The following is a 26321-nucleotide window of genomic DNA, read 5'->3' on the forward strand; positions in this document are numbered from 1 at the left end:
ATTGTTTGATTCATGACATATAGCCTCAGTATTTGATTCATGACATATAGCCTCACAGTATTTGATTCATGACATATAGCCTCAGTATTTGATTCATGACATATAGCCTCAGTATTTGATTCATGACATATAGCCTCAGTATTTGATTCATGACATATAGCCTCAGTATTTGATTCATGACATATAGCCTCAGTATTTGATTCATGACACATAGCCTCAGTATTTGATTCATGACATATAGCCTCAGTATTTGATTCATGACATATAGCCTCAGTATTTGATTCATGACATATAGCCACAGTATTTTTGTACTTGGCTGTTTCAGTGTAAAGGTAGAGTCGTTGAGTAATGAAAGCGGCACAAATGCTATTCGTATCACAAATTAGTAATAATAAATATATTGACTGCACTTCCAAAACATAAGTGAAAAATCCAGCAAAGACATCATGGCCTTCACACGATTGAGACCAATTCTCATTGGTTTATCTATATGTCATCCATATACGTGATACATCACTTAGTAGTGTCGGTTTATCTATATGTCATGGTGATACATCACTTAGTAGTGTCGGTTTATCTATATGTCATGGTGATACATCACTTAGTAGTGTCGGTTTATCTATGTCTATCTATACGTTACGCATCGGTTAAGCATTTCGTCGGTCTGTGTGGCCAGGCCTTAAAACTAATAGCAATCCTGGTTGTTCTGGAAATAGACAAATTTGACTCGCTGTTATTGACACAGTTGCTTCATCTCCTTCAGAAAGAGTGTTGAAGACAATCACTATATATATATATATCCGTGATGCGACTAATCCGAAGTTTGTGTCATCAATAATATTGAAACGGCAAAAACCCTCAAGTCCAGCCTGTCTTGTTACTGAGGAATGCTTATCAAGTGTTGCATGCTTGCCAAAGATGGAAACAGCACTCGCAAATGATGTGCAAGAAAATGCCTTGCAAGCTATTCCATTTTAAACATTATTCCACATTTCAGTAGTTCTTATTTTTTGATTTGAGCAGTTTCAAAATTGCTGCTATGACCTCAAATGGAGAAATTCTGGTCTTTGTTAACAAAGCGCCCACGTTAATTTACAACATCTGCATGTACATTGAAACACTTAACGCGCAGTAACTCAATGTGTGCACAACTCCAACTCTGCATCATCTGCATCGTCCACATAATGGAAACAGTGTTTGAAAGGCTTACCCAACGTAGCTTTGCTTACTGGCAGCCACTGAGACATAATGGCTTTAACAACATGCTTGCTGTCAGAGCTCTGCAAGTCTCTCCGTGAGACCTTAATGCTAAGAGCAGCTGTCACTTTCTCTAATTGAGCCAGGTCCCTGCAACAGAGATCCTTACCGGTGCCAAGAGAGGACAACTACACAAACTTTAATTGGCGAGAGTTGTTGGTTATGACATGACAGAGCTAAATCCGATGCATTAAAAATCTAACAAAATAAAAGATTGTTATAACGCAAGACCATAGATGTATATGATGAATCAATTTACATGGACTCCAAAGTGAGCAGTTGAAAAAGCTGTTTTTATAAACCAAAACAAGGAGTTCATTTAATATAATTAACTCTATGCATGTACCCTGGTAGTTGAGTGCACCATTATAATTAACTCTATGTATGTACCCTGGTAGTTAAGTGCACCATTATAATTAACTCTATGTATGTACCTTAGTAGTTGAGTGCACCATTATAATTAACTCTATGTATGTACTCTGGTAGTTGAGTGCACCATCATAATTAACTCTATGTATGTACTCTGGTAGTTGAGTGCACCATTATAATTAACTCTATATATGTACCATGGTAGTTGAGTGCACCATTATAATTAACTCTATGTATGTGCCCTGGTAGTTGAGTGCACCATTATAATTAACTCTATGTATGTACCCTGGTAGTTGAGTGCACCATTATAATTAACTCTATGTATGTACCCTGGTAGTTGAGTGCACCATTATAATTAACTCTATGTATGTACCTTAGTAGTTGAGTGCACCATTATAATTAACTCTATGTATGTACCCTGGTAGTTGAGTGTACCTTTATAATTAACTGAGTGCACCATTTTTATGTACCAAAAAAATAGGTGACTAGCTAGTGAGCTATGTGTACTCCTGTGCCTCATTGTTTACAAACACACAGATGAGTTGGTCACATGCCTGCCTTATGTTTACTGATAATACACAGATGAGTTGGTCACACACCTACCTTATGTTTACTGATAACACACAGATGAGTTGGTCACACACCTACCTTATGTTTACTAATAATACATAGATGAGTTGGTCACATACCTACCTTATTTTTACTGATAATACACAGATGAGTTGGTCACATACCTGCCTTATGTTTACTGATAATACACAGATGAGTTGATCACATACCTGCCTTATGTTTACTGATAATACACAGATGAGTTGGTCACATACCTACCTTATGTTTACTGATAATACACAGATGAGTTGGTCACACACCTGCCTCATGTTTACTGATAATACACATTTGAGTTGGTCACATGCCTGCCTTATGTTTACTGTTAACACACAGATGAGTTGGTCACACACCTACCTTATGTTTACTGATAATACACAGATGAGTTGGTCACATACCTGCCTCATGTTTACTGATAATACACATATGAGTTGGTCACATGCCTGCCTTATGTTTACTGTTAACACACAGATGAGTTGGTCACACACCTACCTTATGTTTACTGATAATACACAGATGAGTTGGTCACATACCTGCCTCATGTTTACTGATAATACACATATGAGTTGGTCACATGCCTGCCTTATGTTTACTGTTAACACACAGATGAGTTGGTCACACACCTACCTTATGTTTACTGATAATACATAGATGAGTTGGTCACACACCTACCTTATGTTTACTAACCACACACAGATGAGTTGGTCACATATCTGCCTTATGTTTACTGATAACACACAGATGAGTTGGTCACATACCTGCCTTATGTTTACTGATAACACACAGATGAGTTGGTCGCATGCCTGCCTTATGTTTACTGATAATACACAGATGAGTTGGTCACACACCTACCTTATGTTTAGTGATAATACACAGATGAGTTGGTCACACACCTACCTTATGTTTACGACATTCATATAAAACTGATGGCTGAATTGCTCAGCTATTCAATAAAGCTAGAGTGTATCAGGTGAAGGAGTCTGTGTGTGAGTTTAGGTAGTAGGGAGATTGGATGTTGGCACTTCTAGCGCACTTTGAATTATCAGCCTCTTTAGATGGGGTCAATGTCAAGGTAGAAAACAAAAAAGATCCCGAAAATTTGATGTCAATCAGAGTCCAAAAGAATAACTGAACATACAAGTAATAAATCTACCTGAATATATGTGTGATAAATCTATCTGAATATATGTGTGATAAATCTATCTGAATATATGTGTGATAAATCTATCTGAATATATGTGTGATAAATCTATCTGAATAAATGTGTGCTAAATCTATCTGAATATATGTGTGATATATCTATCTGAATATATGTGTGATAAATCTATCTGAATATATGTGTGATAAATCTATCTGAATATATGTGTGAAAGATCTATCTGAATATATGTGTGTTAAATCTATCTGAATATATGTGTGATAAATCTATCTGAATATATGTGTGATAAATCTATCTGAATATATGTGTGAGCATCCCTTGAAAATCTAGTGTGATGCCTGCTTAGCTTACTGCAAGCAGAGGTTGTGCATGTCTTTAAAGACATTGTTGTACGAACAATGGCCTTGTGATCTTGGCTGGACATATCTGAGTCCAGTGGCAAGAAAGCCTCGACAACAGGAGATATACCCAGTTGTAGAAAGCAATTGAAGGTTGAACGTCACTTCTGTTACCACCAGTTGCCTTTTCTGGAAATGGAAGCACGACCTGTTGTTTGTAGGTCAAGCATTCCAAACCACTAGGCCATGGCTGCTCTGAATATATATCTGAGCAAGTTAAGTGATGTCAGTGAGTTGGCAGACAACTCTTAAGAGAGTGAAAAATAAACCTTTATGGTAGCAAAAGACTTGGTTCACTCGAGAGAGAAAGAGAGGACAGACTGGCGATACCTGTGTGAGATGCAGATTTTACAATCATCGACATAGTGAACTTGATCATATACCAGGTGAATTGAGGTTGCGTTATCGAGAAGCAGGCAAACACTAAACTGAATTCACTCGATTCAGCCAACCTCTTTAGTTAGCTCTACTATCCAGCTTACGGATGAAAACATTGGTCATGTCTCTCGCTTGTTTCGCTATATCATTGCACGCAGTTGTTATTGACTGCTACAAGGCAATAATTAGTCCATAAATAGATTGTGATTAGTTAAAGGCAGGATCACACTGTAACGCCATTTGTTCATATGTCGGCATTCTCCTCTCAGCGATTATTTGTCAACTAAGTGCACCGTAAATCAATGGCATCGCTGAGGCAATACAGATATGCCGGGAATGATTACAGCACGTAAATCAATATTCCTTGCCACTATCGTAGCAAGATTTAGATTCCTGTTTATTAAAAAGAAATAAACTTCTTTTTATTTTAGTTGGCATGAACTCCAACAAATAAAGTTGGCATGGCTATGTTAGTCATAAGTGAAGCAGTTCATTCCTGAGAAATACTCTTAAAGAATAGAGAAAGCATAATATCATTATGCTTTATTAGTTATCTTGAGGTGTTGACTGATGTTCTAAAAAAAGAATCAAGGAGATTGACCCACTAGAAGCTGAGTTATAGCCAGCCAAACACAGGTCTACCTAATAAAGAATCAAAGGAAAACCCTTCGAAAATCCCGAGAACTGTGACGTATGAAATCGACTTAATGGTCATGTGCTGGAGTTGCGCACCCTTACCGCCGTTACGTATAATGATTGTTTTGGCTGCGAGATGTGAAACGCTTCTCGCGATAGTAATTAATTTACAGACTAGCTCTGGTTTCTCAGAAAAATGAACCAAGCATTGTGTGATAAAGGCATTTGCCCACAACCCCTCACCATGATTTTTCGAAGCAGAAGAGCAGATTTTGACTATTGTGCTTCAAATTTTAACTCGATCTCCACGGATATGCTCCAAGGATCATCTGTTCAACGAACGGCGCGTGTATAGTCTATATGCGACATGTGCGAGTTGCAGTTTGTTTAGAATAAGAAATGGGAATGTGACTTTTTGTTCATTCATCATTTTTCTACTGTGTATCTACTGCAGCATTCAGTTGATTTTCATGATTATTGTCACTATTAACAGACTGTAAGTTCACTACAGCCATAATCTTAATAAGACTAACTTGACCGTGCTGCTCTTGCTGTAAGAAAAGAAAACGATAACTTTTGATTTGATTTTTTTATTGATCTATTATCTTATCTATGATTATTTTTTTATGATTAATATAATAATCATAATGCATATTATACAAAATAATAATATAACTGCGTATAGAATAAATGATGTAACTAATATAATTTGTAGAAAATTCCAATTGATAACCGAGATTGATGATTGATTTAATTGATTCCATTTATTAGCTATAGTTAAAAAAATCTGAACAACGCTAAAGACGAGTCTGAATAGGGAAGCTAAGTAGGAGAACAACAAAACTGAGCTGAACTAGCAAGATAGCGAAATGTTGCAAAATAATAGATGCGTGTAATTATTTTATGCTAAAACTAATCTACACGTCAGAGGGACTGGTTCGGAATTCTCAGAGCAATGATTGTTAGGCCCAATTTGATTGTTCTATACTTCTAGAGATTACACAAATTAAAACGCCGTGATTGTTATAGGAAAGCGTATTAGTTGGCTTAATTGACCAATGGCACACAAGTCGATTTCATACGTCATATATTGATGATTACCAAAACACTTATGTTTTTTGGTAGACCTGTGTTTGGCTGGCTGTATCTCAGCTTCTGGTTGGTCAATCTCCTTGATTCTTTTTTTAGAACATCAGTCAACACCTCAAGATAAATAATAAAGCATAATAAAATTATGCTTTCTCTATTCTTTAACCACACTATTTCTTCAGCCAACAAACCTGGGAGTCTGCGTTGCCGCTTCGTACATCTTCCAAATGTTGTCTAAGACCATCTGTACAAACAATGGCTTCTTGCCGGCATTCTGAAAGAGCAGAAGTACGGCACTAAGTGTACGCAAGCGTAATGAACAATTCTGGAAGCTTCTCTACATTCTCTAAGTCTACTCGCTACATTCTCCAAGTTTACTCGCTACATTCTCCAAGTTTATCGTTACATTCTCCAAGTTTACTCGCTACATTCTCCAAGTTTACCCGCTACACTCTCCAAGTTTACCAGCTACATTCTCCAAGTTTACCCGCTACATTCTCCAAGTTTACCCGCTACATTCTCCAAGTTTACCAGCTACATTCTCCAAGTTTACCCGCTACATTCTCCAAGTTTACTCGCTACATTCTCCAAGTTTACCCGCTACATTCTCCAAGTTTACTCGCTACATTCTCCAAGTTTACCCGCTACATTCTCCAAGTTTACCCGCTACATTCTTCAAGTTTACTCGCTACATTCTCCAAGTTTACTCGCTACATTCTCCAAGTTTACCCGCTACATTCTTCAAGTTTACTCGCTACATTCTCCAAGTTTGTCCGCTACATTCTCCAAGTTTACCCGCTACACTCTCCAAGTTTACCAGCTACATTCTCCAAGTTTACCCGCTACATTCTCCAAGTTTACCCGCTACACTCTCCAAGTTTACCAGCTACATTCTCCAAGTTTACCCGCTACATTCTCCAAGTTTACCCGCAACATTCTCCAAGTTTACTCGCTACATTCTCCAAGTTTACTCGCTACATTCTCCAAGTTTGTCCGCTACATTCTCTAAGTTTAACCGGTACATTCTCCAAGTTTACCCGCTACACTCTCCAAGTTTAACTGGTACACTCTCGAGTCCTCAAGGTAATGCTTACTTGAGCTCCAATTAAAACTTTTTTGTTTTTGTTGCTAAAGTAATAATCTCCCCATAATGTCTTCGCAAGAACCTTCTTGTTGAGTCCAAGCTTCTGTGAATAAATCTTGGCAAAATCTTTTATTCTAAAATAATAAATGTGCTGAAATTATCTATCAAAACTTGAACCTGTGAAAGCTAACCTAAAACTCTTGCGAGAGACACAGCTGTGTCTTCGACTGTTTGAAACGAGCAGTAGTTATATCCGTGTAGTACAACTCTATAGACAGTAAGTATAAGCTATACATACCCAAAACCCCAGCCATCGATGGCACTACCAAAGACAACATTGCCCATCACAGGGGAGAAATACAGGTGAGAATCATCATTTTCATCTGCATGTAAGCCTGAGTCCCAATCGTATATATCTTCCACAGCTTCCCCTTTTCCTTCCTCCACATCCTTCTATGAGGAATTAAACTAATGCTGCAGTTTGACTGAACAGCAGTTTACAAAAACAAATTACAATTGGCAATGAAACACAGAACTCCGATGGTTGAATATTACACTGTTTACATACTGTCTACATACCGTTTACATACCGTTTACATATAGTTTACATACCGTTTACATACCATTTACATGCCGTTTACATACCGCTTACATACCGTTTACATATTGTCTATATAACATTTGCATACAGCATACACGTCATTTACATACCGAGTACCTACTGTTTTCATGACATTTACATATCGTTTACATACCACGCACATGCCATTTACATACTGTTTACGTCTTATTTGCGTACCCTGTTCGATGCACAAGATGGACAGAGAAGCTGCCATTACATGTCAGCAATAACCAAAACAACATGAGGCCGAGTGGATATTAGAGACCATAGAGCTAATGTAAGGCCGAGTGAATAGGAGAGACCATAGAGCTAACCTGAGTACGCCTCGCAGACTTCTTGAGGATGTCGCTGGATATGAGCTGAGCCATAATAGCATTGACTTGTTCGAGCAGCTGTTGCAAGTGGAGATAACATTCCTTTGAGGTCAGTTGCAGCTCAGTAATCAGTCTGTCCATCTTGTTAAAGAAGAGCACAGGCTGGAGGTTCTCTATCCATGCCTGCCTCAGCACAGCATGAGTCTGCCAATATATAAAAGGTATTTCTCACAGTAGAGATGGTATATAAACAGTTGGTTCGTATCACATTTGTAGAGCTATTTTTCAACAGATTCGTGGCATAAGAATTTTATAAACTACAAACATAATCAACTTTTTTAGAGGCTGATTTAAGAGCAAACTTAATAGCGAATTGACTCATGTTATGATCCTGCCTATGCAGCAGAACATAGAACAAATTGGACTGACTTCAACTATTTTTAGTGAAGCTAAAAACAAGAGATGGTGGAAGCTCTTTTACACTAGATAAGCCTACGAATAACCGAAATACTAAGTGGATCAGCATCAAAATATATGGATTTCCAAATTAATCCAACAGCACTGTAACATAGATCAAATAATCAGTGATACAAGATCCGACGCCAATGAGGAATTCCTAGCATAGAGACACTCTTAATCAAGAACAAATCGAGATGGACAGGTCACGTTATCTGGATGCAAGAACAGACTGAGATGGACAGGTCACGTGATCTGGATGAAAGACCATGGACTTTAGTATAGAGAAACAGAAAGGCCAGAAAACATTTCAAAGATAGCTTGATCCATACTATGAAACGATGTTCTTTGACCCCCAACAAATGGGAGTATCTTGCATAAGATATAGTTAGATGAGAACTCAAGTCCATCAGGATATGGGAAGGTTTGAAAATAAAATGCTGCGGCTTTTCGAAGAGCTGAGAACTGTTCAAAAATGGCAGCAGACTTGAAATACAGATGAAAGTCACAACAATAAGTGGTAATATGAGACAGGAATCATTAAAATATGAGAGAAAATGCAGAATATAGTGACCTGTGGTGAGATGCCTTCAACAGCATCTACTACAATGATAGCAGCATCACAGAGGCGTACAGCTGTGGAGACCTCACTCGCGAAGTCAATGTGTCCAGGTGAGTCAATCAGGTTGATCAAGTAATGCTCATTATCTGCAAGCAGTCCAAGGTGAGAATTGGATAAACGCTGATACATTATCAAAATACTGCAGAACAATTTGCTAAGCCTATCCTTTATAATAACGTGATACCCACCTGGTGATATAGAACGCATAAGCTAAAGTTTAAGGGTTGTTTGCTCGCACTATTCACAAGAAATATGCAATACAATCTGTACAAATCGTGGGTATAATATTATATTATTATTAATATTATATTCCTCACTTATATTTGATCCGTAACAAATTAAATATGACACATAAAGCTTGTTCAGTTGCTACGATATTACAATATGATAAAACTTGGTGTCTAGTTTACTAGAAAGGAACTTCCAAGCAGATTCATTTTAATCTTCAATACCTGGTGAAAATTTCAGGCATTGTTATGGTACTAAAACTAGTGGGGGGTTTAAAGGAAATACATCACCATGAGTTTCTGATTATTACAGTTTGTTCGCAAAAAATAAAAAAGACAAAATCAAAACTACGTGAATAATAATAGAAAGGAATGAAAACTGTGAAACGTTTGTCTATCAAACACTTGCGCATCAATGGTCCTTTTTGTCATGGACAACAAGCTTGAAAATGGGCAAATTTTAAGTTTAGCTGAGCAAACAGTCAAGAATAGATGCAGAGATTGCCTTAAGATCTAAACTTAAAGTTTGAACAAAAAAGTAGAAACTAAATAATTTTATAGTTGATCAATTATGTTACTAACCATCGGCAAAGCAGAGGGAAATCGCGCTCGATTTCATTGTAATACCACGCAACTGTTCCTCTTCGGAATCGTCCATATATCGCAGCTAAAATGAAACCGACAAGCATGATAGAATAAATATATTGAGAGAGCCAACTTGCCAAACAAAATTAATTTTAAGAAGATTATGGCAGAAAGGATGTTTTTAATTACCAAGCCAGACATTGAACTTCACTAACACCCGACACTAACACTGACGCTAACAAGCATCATACACTAACATATTATAGATAAATATCATACACTATTACTAACTAACTTGATACGCTACTCAGAAACATGCGCGGAATACCCTCACCTTTCCCGCCATTTTGTGAGAGATAATCCCGTTGCTAGCAACCAGATTATCAGCAAGAGTTGTTTTACCTGAAAAGACATAAGAGAAGATTATAAGTTAACTTAACAACTCTATGTTTCGTTAACTCAAGTTAAGATACGAGTTAACTTGACTTAACAACTCTGTTTCGTTAAGTCAAGTTAAGTTATGAGTTAACTTGACTTAACGAAACAGAATGGATGCATCTGAGTGTGCACATTTTAAGCTATAAACATACAATTGTACCTATTTCCTACCTACTAGCTGTTCAAGTGTAACAAAATTGGTGGCAAGAAGCTCTCTCTAAGCATTTCAAAACTTAGATGAAGAATATAATCACCAGACAGGAATGCACAACGGATGCACAATGTAATATGTCAACATGCGTTGAGATATGGCCATGTTGCTGAGCATAAAACACATTTTGCCTATAGTCACACCTCCACATACAAGTGTTCCAACATATGAGAAATTTGAAATACGAAGAAAACCACAAGCAAACTTTTGCCTTTACATACGAGACAATTTTGAGATGCGAGCATGAGACGGGTAGCGATGCGGTCGTATGGTGGCAGAACGGTGGCAGTGTACGAGAGAGGTCGTTTATGAAAACAGCATCATTCGGTCTTTTATGTCGAATGTGAAGGTGAAGTGAAAGTGAGTCAAAAAGGAAAAAAGGAAAAAGATAATAACAAAATTAAAATGAAAACGAAATTAAAATTAAGTTTAGTGTAAGACTAAAACTTATTTCTAAGTGTGTGAATAGTAAGTTAAATTCACGTAAGTTAAATTTAAAGTTTGTTGTGTCAAACGCATGCTACAAGCTGTTTGTAGCGCACCAAACGCAATGCTACAAGTCTCTCACATCGCTGTTAACCACTACCATCTGTCTCCCAGGTAAGAACTCCATACAGAATAATGTCACATTTTATTGCAGATCATAACGACCGTATATGTAGCTTTTAATTTGTAAGCGTAGGTAGTAGGTAGGTAAAAAGTAGCGTAAGTAGGAAAAACCCATTTTTTCATCATAAAACCCTGTTATAGGTGGTTTTTCAGAGGTTAAGAATGAATTAATTTGTATTTAGGTATTTTGTATAGAAAAAATGATTTGAGATACGAGAGAATTGACATATAAGCTCCATGACAGACTGCATTAAGCTCGTATGACGAGATCTGGCCGTACAAGAACACCCATTCTAAAAAGAATTTACGATTACTTCTGAAGAGCTTCAAAAAGCAGACAGAATGGTAAAATGAAACGTTCATAACTAAAGACTAACACCATCACCAACATAGCTGAGTCAATGAGATGTGAGGGGCTGCGTAGTACAGAACAGAATAGACATCTTTGGCATACAAAATACGGAATGCAAACACTACTACTTCCATAGGTTAGATTGGTCAGAAGGAATATTAAGTTGGGACTGCATAAATGATACCATGATCCACGTGGGCCAGGATACATATGTTCCTTATGTGTTGCCCTCTCTTCTGCAACTTGGTAAGCAAATCTGCTGGCACTGCCTTCATTCTTGTGAAAATGCTCTAAAATATATGACAGAAGATATGTTTAATATCAGTAATTCAGTTGAATATGATCTATGTAAATTGTCTTGCTGCCTGTGAACAGCCTTAAAATCAAAAAAATAGTGACAGATCATATTTATAAATAAAAAATAATTTGATTTCATTTTACGCACTGCACTTGACTGGCCATAATCAATGGATGCTAAAATAAAAATGTGTGAATGGGTTAGAAACTGTTACAAATGATATTATGTTAGACACAAACATCACTAATACTGATTTTCTGATCATGATTTTATGAAAGTTTGTGTAGTTAAGCGATGTTAATTATATTTGTAACTAGGTAAATGCCCGGTGTTGCACAAATAAAAAAAGGTTTTTGCACAGAAAATTTATTTTTAATCAACATATACAACTTTGAAATGAAGGTGTTAGTTTATTTCTGTGTGTGCTATAAGTTTAATTAAGTTTATGCTATATATACATGTACATAGTTATATTTATAGCATTTTGGGGAAGTCAGGCCATGAATTTTTCTCTTAGTAAAATTTTTGTTCTAGTAAATTAGGTTAGTTAGCTGAAGCATGAATGTTTTAACCAATCGCTAGTAAAGATTGGCAGGTGTAATAAGTATGTTGTATACAATTATTCCATTGTATAGCAATGTATGGCCTATGGGATAGCGCGCCTTTCTGCAGATGTGGAGGTTCCGAGTTCAAATCCAGTGCGAAGCAAGTTTTTTGATTCTATAACTTTATCTCTATAACCGGACATACGGTTGGCAAATGACAAACACTGAGGTTTATATATATATATGGAAAATAAGTTAGGTCAATGGTTGTGCATTATGGTTCGCAATGCTATCTTTACAACAACTAAAATTAAATGTATGTAATTATAAAGCAGTCTAGAGGAGGAGTTTGAAGAAGGCTACTGCAGGATGCTTGGTTTAAACTGCACGAAGAGCACCTCTTTCATGCAAGAGGTTTCTACCGACCAAATTTTAGCCTAATAGAGCTGTGCAAGTTTTCCTTTCACACTAATGCACATAAAAGTAACGGGGCACTGTGAGTCAGCCAAACACATGAGCAAATACAAAAGCGGTGCATACGACCACTACTATTAAATGAAGGATGTCAGCAATGGTTCTGGACAATATGGATTTACATGGACAAAGGTTCCTATCATGGTACAAAGGTTGCAGAGTAAATCATAAATTCTCTTCAGACACTTTAGTTTAGGCAGACCAGAGTTTATCCTAGTTAGTAGCAAATGTTGGCATAAAACTGCTCTACAATTTAAATCTTCTTTATTATTCATGTTACAGATTTGAGTCTTCAGCCCCTAGCGAGATGGGTTCACCAAAACCCTTTTTAATAAACAGCTTCGGCTTGTGTAAAGAGTCTTTTAGCTGAAATTGCGATAAACAGTTTCTAATACTATTGTGTACCTTTGCGAACAATGTTTCTATGCGTAAAAAGTCGTATACATAGGAAGCTTTCAAGACTTTTCATAAGCAAACTCTTTTCTTGTTACCATGAGCTGCGTAGTGAGGCTCGACAAAGCATTTGTGTATGGGCAAGAGCCGCATGGTGCAGCTTTAATAGGCTGCATAAAACATTTTTCTTGCTAGAGAGTAGTTAATTGATTGGCCTATCGTGTCTGTACATAAATGAAAGGAAACAAATGTCTGCATGCTTTGAGCAAATAGAAATTATGTTTACATCCCATCCTGAGCTTAGTTTCACTTTGTGAAAACTTTTATTTTTTATTACTGTTTCTTCTTAGCAATGGTCAGTCGTATCAGATGCATTACAGCTACAAAGGTTTCTCCAACTTTAGATCTATGGACTTTGGATGATTTGTATTGAACAATAGAACTAGAGAAAGTGATTATTTTTAGCAGTAGTAATAATTCTGTAGGCGCTAGTAATATTGATAAATCATCTGACTAGAACAGGCTCACAACTGTAGCAAAAATGGTCAAAAGTGTCCGAGCTCATTCTGCAAAACACCTGTGGCATTTTTATGGCATCAGCTGATGTAAAAGTTTACACTGATTAATTTGGTATCAAAACATTTTTTTATAGACCATGTAATCAAAAAGTTATGACAACTTATTTGTGCCCTAATCAGATATTATGTTTTGACGAATATGTAATTATGTCCCGGTAAAGAAATGAATTTGGTAGCAAAAGAGTTAGGGTTGTTCAGCGATAGTACCAATGATGCCGGTAATGATCATATGCTACAACATTAAGTCATGGAGACACAGCACATAAAAGGTGAATTTACATCATTGAAGTTATGCAAATGAAAAAATACAAAGCTAAGATACCAAGCTTCAAATTGATGTAATTTTTGTCTTTGTAGACCTACCCAGTCTAGAGATAAAATGATTTTAATGAGATCCTTTCTTGGATCACTCAGATTCAAGCAAATGTGCTATTATGACATTTATAGTTGCGCTTTGGCAGAGGCTGACAGAATAGAGACGCGTAATGCTGCAGCGTGAACAAGCAATAGCCAATCTTTATTATATTAAGCGCAGTGTTTGTTTGAAGCCACTGTAAGAGCGTTAAGAAAAAAATATTTCCTGACTTTGCAATCGAACCTGAGGCATCAGATTCATAAGCAAGCATGCTACCACAACACCACTCAGTCACCTTAACGCTTCATGCATTAACTCTTTACCTTTACGAGCCGCATAGCCTAAACAAAGCGTTTCTGTATGGTCACGAGCCATGATGCGGCTCTTGGCCATACAGAAACGCTTGTTATGCAAGCGTTAACAAGAGCCATATGATGCGGCTTTAACAGGCTTCGTACAAATCGTTTCTGATTAGTGAGTAGTTAATAAATTACTCTGTTGTATCTGTACTTAAACGGAAGGAAACAATTATTCGCATGCGTTTAGCCGATAGAAAATAGGTTTACAACTCATCAGCAGAGTAGTTTCACTTTGCAAAAACCTTTTATTTTTTATCGCAATTTATTGTTAGCAATGACCAGTCATGCTAGATGCATTACAGCTACGAACTTTTACCAATTTTAGATTGATGCACTTGGGTGATTTTTATTGAACAATAGTACTACTGAGAGTGATTATTTCTATTTTATCAGTAATAATAATGCCGTAAGCTACTAACTGTAAAAATATTGATAAATCGTCCGACTCAGACATGCTCACAGTATTTTAGAAAATGACCGAAAGAGTGTTCGTCCTCATTCTACAACGCATTTGTGGTATTTTTCATGGCATCAGCTGATGTAAAACTTCATCATTAAATTGGTACAAAATTATTTTTTATAGGTCGTGTAGTTCAAAAGTTATGATGATATATACGCGCCTCTGTAAAATATTAGGTTTTACCAAATACGTAATTATGTCCTGGTAAAGAATTGAATAGCGAAAAAAGTAATTTGGTAACAAAAAAGTTAATCACGCACATACTGATTACTCATGACAATCTCTCATGGTGCACGGGACTGCTGATTGTACTAGTTGCAATAACGATGGAGACAGGCAGCCGCGCAACTAGTGACATCATTTTGCAGGTGTTTCTATTTATTTCGAGTGTTTTAATCAGGATAAAGTTTTGTCGATTTTGATCTTGAAACATCCTAGCAGTCAGATCACCTCAAAGGCTCAAACATCCTAGCAGTCAGATCACCTCAAAGGCTCAAACATCCTGGCAGTCAGATCACCTCAAAGGCTCAAACCTCCTAGCAGTCAGATCAACTCAAAGGCTCAAACATCCTAGCAGTCAGATCACCTCTAAGGCTCAAACATCCTGGCAGTCAGATCACCTCAAAGGCTCAAACATCCTAGCAGTCAGATCACCTCAAAGGCTCAAACATCCTAGCAGTCAGATCACCTCAAAGGTTCAAACATCCTAGCAGTCAGATCACCTCAAAGGCTCAAACATCAAAAACAATCTCAAACGATAGTAAAATACTAAAACCTTGTTTAGCCACCTCAGCATACATTTCTTTGGTGCTGCAGCATAGTCAATTCTAAAGATAATCATCGTTCATTTTGGAGAATTGACCGATGTATCCTTCTATTGCTTCACTATACAAATATGTTCTTTCAGGGTGAAGTGCCCAATCTTGGTTTGATATGCTTAGATTACATTATTATGCTTTGGCTGTGCCATATTGAAGGGCACTTTAAAAGCTCATATAATGTTACATGTTAACTCTATAATTATATAAAGTTCAATCAGTTAATATATGATAGGCTTAAAATTTTCCAGTTGAGCTGCATTATTAATCTCAGGAATAAAGCTCAGCTTGCGGCTACTTGAAATAAATACAGTATTTTCAAGCAAGTGCAATTTTCTGTGCGTTCAATTTTGGTGGAAGTGATGGATGCTTTCTACTTAGCATTGCCTTTTTAGTTTCAAAGACTGATATAATGATAGCGGAGTTTGCAGATTTTTGACAAAATGAATTCCTAGCATCATTACTGAACCACATGAACTATTTCACTTCTGTGTATCAGAATCAGTATTTTCATTGCAAACCAACTTAACGAAAACCATGACATTTCCAGTCATGATTCTTACAAAAAAAAAAACTTCTATTTGAATGCAGCATAATTCAGTTAACGATCACCATCCTCACACTTCTACAAATCTAAAGAGATATGAATGCCATAAAAATAGACAATGTCCTGAACACTATCCTTAGAACATCACACTCAGAGATAAATTTAGAGTGATGGTACTTTAGCAATGACAAAGGAGACTGCAGACTTGACACCATTAGCGGCCCAACAGCGATCCCGAGTGGCAACAATTGAAGAATATTTATCATCACAAATTAAGAATTTTGAAAACCAGGCCTTAGTTATCTGCCAGAGCCAACCAACTATAATTATAGCAATAGAACAGCAGGAGGCCTACACAGAAGTGAACATACTAGAGGAAATGTCTATAAAAAATGTTATTTTTTCTTCTGATTTTTAATCATCCATAAAATTCAAAGCCCTGAAGACGTGCTGAACTTGAATGCTCTAATGCACAATTGGAGTAATTTTTATAGAAACAAGTCGATCTACAAGAGACCGTCAACTATATTTATTGTCAGTTTACTTACATTATTTTACTAACTTGTGGTACTGCTCAGCCAGAGTGCTTGACTTCATTTGCTTATACAGTAGTTTGAATAAAAGAAAGGCTGGCGCTGTTATATGGGATTAGGGAGAAGATATGTTTTACACAATTATTCCGCATCCATACATACTGTACATCAGTGTTGAATTTTCTTTGTCCTCTTGTTCTATTTTGACTGTTTAATTTGTGCGCTTTTGCTTAGGTTGTGGGGAGTAATTTGATTATTATTTGTTCAGACACTAGTGAAGGTGTCAAGCTTTATAAGCAATACCACTATTTACCAAAACAAGATACTGCTTTATTCTATAAGTTCAACAATAAAAATTCTAAAACAATAATACTAAGGACAAGGTAAAAATTGCCTTTGAACGTCACACCCTTACGCGTATGGTTGTCCATGTTCTCTCACTCAGAACTGTATGTCTACAAGTATCGACAGTCATGCAAGAGCCATGATAGTCCATATATATATATATATATATATATATATATATATATATATATATATATATATATATATATATATATATATATATATATATATATATAGAACTATATTTCCCAACTAGGAGGCTTCTATCAATATATAATCCATGTTAGGAGGCTCTGAAAAATTAGGAGGCGTCCAGGGAGCCTCCTAATTCTAGCAGTGTTTATAGTGCTTAACAACCCTATAGAAGTATTTTAAACATGATTCCCATAATCGCCTTATATATCTATATTCATATATATGGAAAAGAGGAGACAACTCCAACAAAAATGTGTAATTTTTTATCAATAAATTATAAACCCTAGGAGGCTCTGATATATGGAACTAGGAGGCATATATCAATTTTAAAACATTCTTACTTTTAACTGTTTTTGTATCGTTTCAGTTAATAGCACAATCTATTTAAAAACATATTGCAATAAGTTTATGACTAAGCATCAGCAAATACAAAGAATTAGCAGCTATGTCGGATACAGTCAGTTTTGCTAATATTCATGATAGCTTTATTAGATTTGAGAAATAAAGTTGTATATTAACAAACTACAATACATTACAATTTATTTGCTGACCCTCTTTATAGTTTTCAAGACTGCCATTTAAGCATTCCCTTTTTTTGCAAGGTTTCTCATTGATCTGCTCTTTTTTGTGAGAATTCACAATAATTGCACATTATGGTTTCAACTGATGTTTAAGCATGGCTGTAGTAAAAGTTTAAATAAGTCTATAATCAGTACAATTCATACTTTCGATGCCGTTGCATCCAGCCACAAAATAAATCTTTTTTTGAAACTTTGCATCCAAACGCAATACCTGAGAGATGGTTTTTTAGTCGAAGAATTGATTTTTTAAATTTATTGAAGTAAAGTGGCAAAAGTATAACCACAGTATAAAACAGCTAGAGAGATGTGGCTGTTATAATGTTGCTGTGGCTGTTAGGACTATTAGTTCTTCACCCATGTAGTCTACTAGAGCTTGGTAGCAGCAGAATAACTACATGTAAGGGAGCACGTCACATTTGGTAAGTTGTTCATGTTATTTTAGTCAATTTACAGTTTATTTACTTGAAACATACAGTTGTAGAAAAGCAGTATAAATTTTATTTAATATTGAAAAAGGACTAGCGTGAAAATAGTATGTTTCAATTATTATAATTTTTAAGGAATGTAGCACAGAACACGTTTGATATTTTTTTTACATCCGTTTATGTCATCCAACTGCTGATATTGTTCTGCATAGAAAAGTCAAGAAAGGTCAGCGTTATAATACCATAAAGGAAAAAATCAAAACTTTTTGTAAAGTCCTAATTTTTGACTTTATTATTGTTACACGAATGTTCAGTTTTGTAACATCAACACAGACACGCCAGCAGACAATTAATAGTTATTTTAGTGAATCAGTTAATTCTCCAACTTTAATCTATTTTCAGTTATTATTATTATAATTTTTGATGTTTTTTATAATGATAAGTAACGTTATTAATGTGGTTCTACCAACAGTCAAAACTGTTATTAGAATAACATGATCATAAAGTAATTGTATTATTGTTATCATGAATAGTGAGAGTTTGCGTATTTCAGTTATGATTTTGTAAGTAATAGTAGTACATGCATAGGCATAAGCAAGTAAGTGGGTATATGCAGCCTTTCAATTTTGAAACTTTTAGTATTTAGTTTGAATCTTGTGTAGTAATTGTGTAGTAATTAAGAGCTTAGCTGTTTTATAGAGCTTCAGTAGTAGGAGGCAGACATTCAAGTTTGCCAAAAAAAACCTAACCAGTGAACTAAAATGTGTATTTTGCATTTATTTTAGTTTGTATATCTGTTTATGCTACTTGAATTATCTTTTCATTTTTGTAGAAACTTGGTAAGCATTATTGCCAAGATGGCATATTTATCAGATGGCAGAGAGTATTAGACAAAGTTGGATGTTCTTTTCTAGAAAAGGTATGTTGCTAATTACACGTTGGTTTGCATAAAAAATATGTCAAAATAATCAAGGTTTCATCTACCGAAATTTATAATATTTTTTAACATATACATAATTATAGATTACAAACTATAAAACATTATATCAGTAAGGTTGTATTTTGAAATGTAGTAAAGTTTGACGTTTTGGCAAAGTCACTATGATAAGCAAAACTTTAAATTCACCAACACAAAATATACTGTACAAAGTTTTACTGTAACTAGCAAATGTATAACTGACATAAGAATGTAACAGCATGCCCAAAAGTAGTTTTTCTTTGTATAGTTGCAAATAATCAATGACGCTTTAGTTATAGATAACTGCTGGATGAGAAGCATTGATGGCCCACACCAAAGACTGATTTGCAGACATCAAATTAAAGGTATGCGATATTGCAATAAGTTGCTGTAAAATAGCACATTATACATGCGAGCCAAAAATTAGTGTAATAATTTGATATAGCCATAGCTTCAGTAAGAAAAGTTGTTAATTTTTACAGGCATTGTATTATTTAAACGCTTACATAAACCATTATGCCACTTTTGTGTTCTATTCATCTATTATTGGCAGATTACATAATATAAATAGCGCAAACCAATCAAAGGAATGTAGCATAGCAAAGAGATTTAGTATTGCTCTTCTTAGTCTTTATGAGTCATGGTTGCAATTGCTGAGCAATTGCATAATTATATAAAATGAATAGTTTTCCATGGTTACTCATTACCACTTTTAGTTACTCAGTCAACACTGAGAGTAATTATCAGATTTGAGATATCATGTTTAGAGGCAGGAGATTGACAAATATTTTGTTGGTTTTTACTCTTACCCTACCATATGCGAATTTATGCTAAATCTATCAGCAACTGCCGTATGCACATTTTTGCGAATTTTCCAACAATTGCGTGGTCACCTAATTTTATTATCCATTAAAAACATAACGGATAATTTTAAAACTTTGATGGTATTGTCAGTGTGGTTCGAATATTTCTCTAATAGATTAGTCTAAGATAACCAAGCAGTTTCAAATTTTTTTTTGAGAATTTCCAAAATAAAAATGGACATTTTTTGTGTAAGTTTTGTTAAGTATCGCGCAAGTCAGAAAACATATAATTACTTACATGTATGTTGATGACACTATAGTCAATTCAAATTCAGATTTTTGTGATTACACAGATAATTAAATTAGCAGCAGTGACTCTGATGATAGTGAAAATAATAGTTTTTTAAGTGTAAGGGACATTGTAGAGCATCGTTTTAGCTTCGTAGCGATTGTAGCTTCACATAGCTTTAGCAATGCACAAAGTGAAGGTACATTGATTTTTGCATAGCACTATATGTTAACATTTTAGCAAAATAAAATATATTACAAAAAGTTTATAGATAAACTTTGAAGTTGAAACAAAATTGTATACATGCTTCATGTACATATCATAAAGCTAAATTGGCAATTTTCGGTGAAATGGCTGGCGGTAGGCCGGTAGCTTAATTTGTACATGGGTGGCAGTAAAAGGGTAAAGCTATAAAAGAATTAGAGATACAAGTGTATGTATTTCCTTTTGAATGATTTAGTGAACTTTGATGATTCAAGACAATGAGTTTGGCGAATGATATATATATAAGATGCTGCTGAAGTTGCGCAATTCAACTCATGGCTTTTAATTATTACCTCAAAATGTTGAAAACACGCGATAGGAAGGGCCAGAACACTACTAAAACTCATAGTTACTCAAACCTGAAATACAGTAGGTTTCATACAAATTGCTATACAATAACAAAACTGCAAAACTATTGGTTAAAATATAAATAGCAATATATATTATTATTTTTGGCCTTTGGTATCGGGCAGCATGTATGCAGTTTGTTTGCTGATTTTAACAAAAGTTTTACTAATAAGCTACATAATTTGCTCAATTATTTGTGTCAACTTTAAAATTTAAAACAAATGTAGTGTTAGCACTTTTAGAATATACTACAAACAATGCAGAGGAACTTTTTGTGGCATATGACTTGAATTTAAAAGTTCTCTGAAAATGCAACTTGTATTTGCCCATTTTAATACTTTAAAATGTCAAAGGGAGCTCATAATGAAAGCAACTTTAATATAATTTCAAGATGCTCAAAGCGGTACGGATGTTATGTTGACAAACATTAAAAGGTCACTCTGTACTATGGCTAGTAAGTATTTACATGTATTTAGATTTTGCATTGATGCTTTCAATTAGGTAGTGTAGGAAATCTATTTACATTAGCTAAACTACCAGCATGTGCAATACCCAGCTTTGTTTCCTATCCATCCCAAACATTTTGCCAATGCTTATAATAATTCATTGCTCTTTTCAAATCTCATTTCTGAACCAAAGGTAGTTTTAGCAGTATAAGAACATATACTTCTCTTCCTATGGGTCTACTCACTTTTCTGTAGCAGCAAAGGCCATTGTTTTTAAAAGGTCTGTAAGAATTGTATTACTTATTTTGACATCCATTGGTGCTCGTAGCAAATATAATTTCAGTACAATTTGCATCAATAAAGTTATTATTACTTGTTTGTAAAGTATTTGGAGCAAAACAATATTTTATGTGCGCAGCAAACATTTTTGCTGCAAGCTTACCAAAACAAAATAAAACGTTTATTTTTATGTTACATTTTAATTAAACATCATGTTCTATGCAGTTATTGCTGTCAGTACTATGCAGTTATTGCTGTCAATGTTCTTTGTGCATTCTTGGCACACTTTTATGTTAAACTTCCAATGCATTAAACACTTTAGAAATAAAGTGTCCAAACAAGGATGCATAACATGAGATTTGTCACTGGCTTGTTTTGACCTATATCTAGCACTCTTTAGCCAAAGGTGTCTAGCTTTACTAAAATTTTTGGTAGTGAAATTTTACATAAATTCATTGCCTGCATACACATCAATCATGATGCCTATGCTCTTATTATGTGTGTTCTACTATTGCCTGCTTAGCTAATTCACTTTCTACTTCTCAATAGCCTCAGCCTCCGAATGAAAGCTATTGTTGTTATTCCTATTCTTTGTAACTTTATAATGAAGGAGGTTGTGGTCGGGCAGCTCATTTGCTTTTCACTCTATTAGAAGTATTGCAGCACAAGTATAACTGCAGTAATAAAATTTGCACAGAATTGCATAATGTGGTCTTATTCTCCAAGGTCTTCTCACTAGCAGAAATGACCTATGTACTTATGCAATTGTGGTTTGTGCTTAAAGTGACTCATTCTCCTAATGTGGCATGGCTTGCTATCTTCTTGCATGCTAGTCAATTGATTAACTAGATTGTAAGAAACAAGCCAACCTCTCATTCCTACACAACCTAAAGACTTATCACATAAGTTCAACCTTCTAGCGAGATTGTAGCCGCTAAACCTTTTGCTTTTTTCACGCGTCTAGCCATTTAGGGTTTTACAGCAGCAGAAGAACAGACTAATCATGTCACAATTGGTATATTTGTTTGTCACAATTGTTTTATATTACTTTTGCCAATTTTGTCATTGAATTAATTGTACCATATTATGGTGAAAAGGCATCATGAAAAAGTATTTTACTTCGCCTCAATACCAATGCAAAAGGTTAGACCGGTAGTGGCCATTTTTGACCTTTAGGGCGAGCCACTTTAAATACTATATCTAAGCAACTTACTCATGTCATCAAATTGCGACGGCAAACAACAATGCATAGGTTTTCGCAGCTAATTTGGATTTGGATTTTACTGCCTTAATTGCAAGATCGTAATATTGTCAAGTTAAAAAGGTCAAGAAACCCCAACTTTATAATGCTAAAAGAATGAAATTATTACTAATTTTCATAAAATGATAACTTTGTAATTATACACAAGGGTAGCTTTGTGAGATTAACCGACACGCATTAAAATAGTTATGGTAACATATAGCACAGTAGCCAGCAATTGATGAATATCTGTGACTCTGTCGATGCTCCTAACTTTTGTAACTTTTTAAAAAGCATTAAAATAATTATGGATGCTTTTTATTCTGATTAGTAGTGTTAGCTGATTGATAGCACCAAACAGGCAGAATTATTAGTAGCCTATACTATACTGCCCTGAGCAAGCAAAACGCTGTATCTTGATATTTGTAAATTGTTCAGCACAAGCACAAACGCGTTTTGGTCAAGCCTGGCATCAGTATTAGCAGTATTTTAATTGTTTTTTTTTATTTATTATGGTGAGATATCCAACAATCTTTACTGAATTTTTTTTTCGTGAAACTTTAAAATCAAAGGAGTTATTTCACTTAGGGCATTTTGTTTGCTTAAATTGACAATTTACTAAGCTGGCACTAGGCAATCAAAACGCCCTATCACTGCAGATAGGGCCTTTTGATTGCTTAATTGGACTGGTTTCTCATTGTTAGTTTGCCACAAGACCATTTGCCATGACTGGATTATCAAAGGATTACAAGTTTAAATTCTGATATTAACCCGCAATTAGTCAACAAAATGATATAATATGTTGCAATTCCTATTACTCATCCAGTCAACACATGGATTAAAACCCTGTAATAGCCATATTTAGCTCAAAAGTTAAGAGATGATCAAAGATCTAGGTATCCTTCAAACCAGATGTCATGAAATGAAAGGAATAAGTAAAATAGTAGTTTAAAAAAGATCAAACGCTTTTATTAAAAATAATTTAAAGCAAACAACTGAGTGCAATAATGTCAGTATTTTAAAAAAGCAAAACCTTCCAATGAACATGTAATTAAAACAAATTTTTCATCAAATCTCTGAGTCGGATCTTTAAATCGAGACTTCTGTCACTTAGATATCGTCTTGTCATAATAAATATATTATGATAAAAAATATAGCAATAAGATTGAGCACTTAGAAGTGCACTAGCTTGTATGAGCTGCCTTGAAACAACCAAATATATATGCTTCAGTTTCGCTTCCCTTTGTTTATATACTCTTTGATTACATAATGCTGCTCATAATGTCCAACTTTCTGTATGTTCAGGCCAATCAAAACGCTGTATCTGCAGATAGAGCGCTTTGATTGCCACTTTATGTGTGGTAAATGTGGATAGGGCGTTTTGCACATTGTGAAAAGTGCTATTTCTGGTGGTCTCAGATATATGAAATTTCGAGACATGTTAGATCTCAACCTAAATTACATATAAGCACAAAAAAGTGAATTTTGAAAAACTTTTCAGATAGGGCGTTTTGCTTGCTTAGGGCAGTATAAAGTTATGATAATGTATTATTTTCATTGTAATTAACAAGTTGATGCATTTTAGTCGTAATTTGATACGGATTTAAACTAGAGGCTGAGTCATAAGTAAGTGACTGGAGTAAATGAAATCCTTTAAATTGTTGAAGCTTTAAAATCTATGTTTCAATTTTGTAGAAGAATATCGCATGAGATAAAATATTACTGCTTCATAGAATTTTAGTAATGGGAGGTAGGGACACGGGTTTGCTGAAAAACCTAAAAACATCAGGCATCTTTTGCATCAATTTTTAATCTGCATAACATCTGTTTGGGCTATTAAAATTGTTTTGCTTATTTTGGTAGAAACCTGGTCACCGCATCCAAGCACTATATCCACCAGATGGAAAATGGTACGAAGCACAGCTGGACGCTTTCTTGAAGGGGGTATGTTGCTGATTAACGGTTAGTTTCCACAAGAGCGTGCCACATTAATAAAAGTTTTATTTCAAAAAATTTATAAGAAATAATATTACTATAAAATCTATGTTTGAATGCCATGGCACTGCATTTTTTAACCCTTCCAATTATAGTGGCAAAAATTGTTGATTGTGCTTCATAATATATGTTCAATCTTTATTAGCTTCAACTCTATCTAAAACCTTTTTGTCATAGATTTTATTTTTCCAACACGTTAAAAAATAGTACTATTCAAAAAACTTAATGCATTCCTACTTCGTGCATTGCTAATGCTATGTGAAGCTACGATCCCTTCGAATCTCAAAAAACAATGCTCTACCATGTTCCTTACTCTTACAAAAACTATTACTTTGACCACCATTGGAGTCACTATTGGAGCTGCTACTTTAATTATATGTGTAATCACTAAAATCTTAATCCTTCAGTCATCAACAATCATCAATAATGTAATCAACATAAGTAATTATCTGTTTTCAATTCTGGATGTACTTGCGAAAGCTATAATAGCACTAAATATTTCGAAAATCAGAAAGAACAAATGTTTCTTTTTATGTTGAAAAGTCCTAAACAAAAATTTTAAATTGCTTCGTGAGTTTAGGGTAATTTTACAGGGAAACTTTTGGACAACACTGTCAATACCATAAAAAGTCTTAAAGACTGTTAGTTATGTTGTCAACGAATAATAAAATTAAGTTACTACGCAATTGCCAGGAAATTCACAACATGCACATATGCCGGTCGTCCATTGATTTCGCCTAAATGCGCATGCAGCGGTGAAAGGGTTAATAAAATATTATGTAATCTCTAATTGAATCCCCATTCATTTAAACGCCCCTCTACTAGACCTGTACTATAATAGATGACGGTTAAAGATAGAACGCCGCCGTTCAAGTGAACGTTACTTCTTTTGAAAAAAAACACATAAAAAACTATATAACACACAAACTAAGCTGTGATTCAGTGATAACATATACACTGGGCGCTGAGCTTGCAAAATGCCATTGTTAACTGCTTATTCTAATGCTGTAGCATGTGCAAGAAATTTTAGCCTCAAATAGTAGTACAGATTTCATCATATTTGCTAAACCGTTTTTTCATATATGTCAAACTATCAAGGCCGCTTAAACAATAAAATTATTATCAGCCTGATAGAGTTATTAATTATTTCCACGGTGCTGCTTTCAAAGCTTTAACGAAAACACTGTAAAGCTTAGAAGTTAGAAAACTCGCTTCAATATGCATTGACAAAAGTATTAATTGCTATTGTTGTAACTGAGTCATTGTTAGTAAAAATTTGTCAACATTTTTCTATCCATCCTGTCCAAAATCGGATCCAAAGATCAAAGAATGTTGAAGTCGCAGTCAGCTGGATGTGGTTGTCAATTAAAGGGTGACACTCT

At 35.0% G+C, this 26321-nt stretch overlaps 1 protein-coding gene across 1 annotated transcript in view; it reads right to left on the minus strand.

Annotated features, from left to right (window-relative positions):
• Positions 1-26321, minus strand: part of LOC137388906 (elongation factor-like GTPase 1) — a 57803-nt gene that overhangs the window by 25268 nt on the left and 6214 nt on the right. The window contains exons 2-10 of the mRNA XM_068075391.1: positions 11596-11701; positions 10136-10203; positions 9799-9883; positions 8942-9075; positions 7912-8115; positions 7274-7428; positions 6986-7109; positions 6083-6165; positions 1211-1347 (exon numbers count right to left, since the gene is read on the minus strand). Of these exons, the coding sequence (XP_067931492.1) occupies positions 1211-1347; positions 6083-6165; positions 6986-7109; positions 7274-7428; positions 7912-8115; positions 8942-9075; positions 9799-9883; positions 10136-10203; positions 11596-11686 (1081 nt within the window). The 5' untranslated portion in view covers positions 11687-11701. The remainder of the gene's footprint in view (positions 1-1210; positions 1348-6082; positions 6166-6985; positions 7110-7273; positions 7429-7911; positions 8116-8941; positions 9076-9798; positions 9884-10135; positions 10204-11595; positions 11702-26321) is intronic.

This window comes from Watersipora subatra, chromosome 2, assembly GCF_963576615.1.
Source record: "Watersipora subatra chromosome 2, tzWatSuba1.1, whole genome shotgun sequence".
Classification (NCBI taxonomy): Eukaryota; Metazoa; Bryozoa; class Gymnolaemata; order Cheilostomatida; family Watersiporidae; genus Watersipora; species Watersipora subatra.